Source organism: Colobus angolensis, unplaced genomic scaffold, assembly GCF_000951035.1.
Source record: "Colobus angolensis palliatus isolate OR3802 unplaced genomic scaffold, Cang.pa_1.0 Scaffold39, whole genome shotgun sequence".
NCBI classification, from domain to species: domain Eukaryota; kingdom Metazoa; phylum Chordata; class Mammalia; order Primates; family Cercopithecidae; genus Colobus; species Colobus angolensis.
Genome location: NW_012117265.1, coordinates 2,016,574 through 2,018,207, shown reverse-complemented (window position 1 = coordinate 2,018,207; position 1,634 = coordinate 2,016,574). Strand labels below are relative to the sequence as shown.

The 1,634-nt window shown below is 51.3% G+C and overlaps 1 protein-coding gene across 1 annotated transcript in view; it reads right to left on the bottom strand.

Annotated features, from left to right (window-relative positions):
* Nucleotides 1–1,634, bottom strand: part of DOCK6 (dedicator of cytokinesis 6) — a 117,188-nt gene that overhangs the window by 25,742 nt on the left and 89,812 nt on the right. Inside the window, 2 exon segments of the mRNA XM_011954952.1 lie at nt 297–311; nt 1,169–1,330. Coding sequence (XP_011810342.1) covers nt 297–311; nt 1,169–1,330 — 177 coding nt within the window.

The following is a 1,634-nucleotide window of genomic DNA, read 5'->3' as shown; positions in this document are numbered from 1 at the left end:
AACCCGGGAGGCGGAGCTTGCAGTGAGCTGAGATCCGGCCACTGCACTCCAGCCTGGGCGACAGAGCGAGACTCCGTCTCAAAAAACAAAACAAAACAAAACAAAATCCAACTCTATAGAGGGTTCACTCTGTGCTAACTATTTTGTGTGGATTATTATGTCATTTACTATGACCAGCGCCCCCATGAGGTGGGTACTATTATTATCCCTGTTTTGCAAAAGGAAAAACAGGCTCAGAGAAGTGACGTCACATGCTCAAGGTCACAGAGATTGTAGGTGGCAGGGCCAGGCTTCACATCCAGGCGGTCCAGCTTCAGTCCCCACTCCAAGCTAGTGAAGAGGCTTGCTGACTATCTAAATCATTTTCCAGCCAAGCAAACAGAAACCACACCCCAAGGATGGGGCAAAAGTGGGCACGACATTCTCTCTCTTGCAAGTTGCTCAAACCAGCCAAGGCCCGTGAGGCCTCAGGGCCTTTGCACATGCTACTCTCACTACTTGGATGCTCTTCTCCCAGATCTTTCTTTCCTTTTTTTTTTTTGAAACAGGGTCTCGCTCTGTCACCCAAGCTGGAGTGCAGTGGCATGATCTCGGCTCACTGCAACCTCCATTTCCTGGGTTTAAGTGATTCTTCTGCCTCAGCCTCCTGAGTAGCTGAGGCTACAGGCGTGTGCCACCACACCTGGCTAATTTTTTTTTTTTTTTGAGACGGAGTTTCACTCTGTCACCCAGGCTGGAGTGCGGTGGCATGATCTTGGCTCACTGCAACCTCCGCCTCCCAGGTTCAAATGATTCGGCCCCCTTAGTAGCTGGGATTACAGGCACCCACCACCACGCCTGGCTAATTTTTGTATTTTTAGTAGAGACGGGGTTTCACCATTTTGGCAGGCTGGTCTTGAACTCCTGACCCCCTGAAGTGATCCACCTGCCTTGGCCTCCTAAAGTGCTGGGATTATAGGCATAAGCCACCGTGCCTGGCCCCAGCTAATTTTTGTAATTTTAGTAGAAACAGGGTTTCATCATGTTGGCCAGGTGGATCTCAAACTCCTGACCTCAAATGATCCATCCACCTCGGCTTCCCAAAGTCCTGGGATTACAAGTGTGAGCCACCGTACCCAGCCTCTTCTCCTAGATATTTCTGGTCTCCCAGGGATTTCTACGAACTCACCATCCGGGAGGCTGGGCTCAGTGCCAGGCAGGCGAAATGCGTAGTGGATGTAGGCAGCCAGCTGTGGGCAGTGACCGCGGGCATCCTGGGCTGCCTCCAGGCTCCGGTGGACAAGGCTGACTACGTGGGCCATTGCTTCAAAGGCTCCACGGCCCAGGTTCACTGCAGGGCAGAGCAGAGGTCAAGTTCCAGGGCCCAAGGCCTCTCACCTCCCCGCCCACTTTCCAAATATAAAGACATCAGGATTCAAGGGATCATGTGCTCATTAAAGGGTCACAGAATTTTTTTTTTTTTGGTGGATTTTTGCTCTTGTTGCCCTGGCTGGAGTGCAGTGGCATGATCTTGGCTCACTGAAACCTCTGCCTCTCAGGTTCAAGCAGTTCTCCTGCTTCAGCCTCCCGAGTAGCTGGGATTACAGGCACGTGCCACCATGCCCAGCTCACTTTGTTTTTTTTTTTTTTTTTTT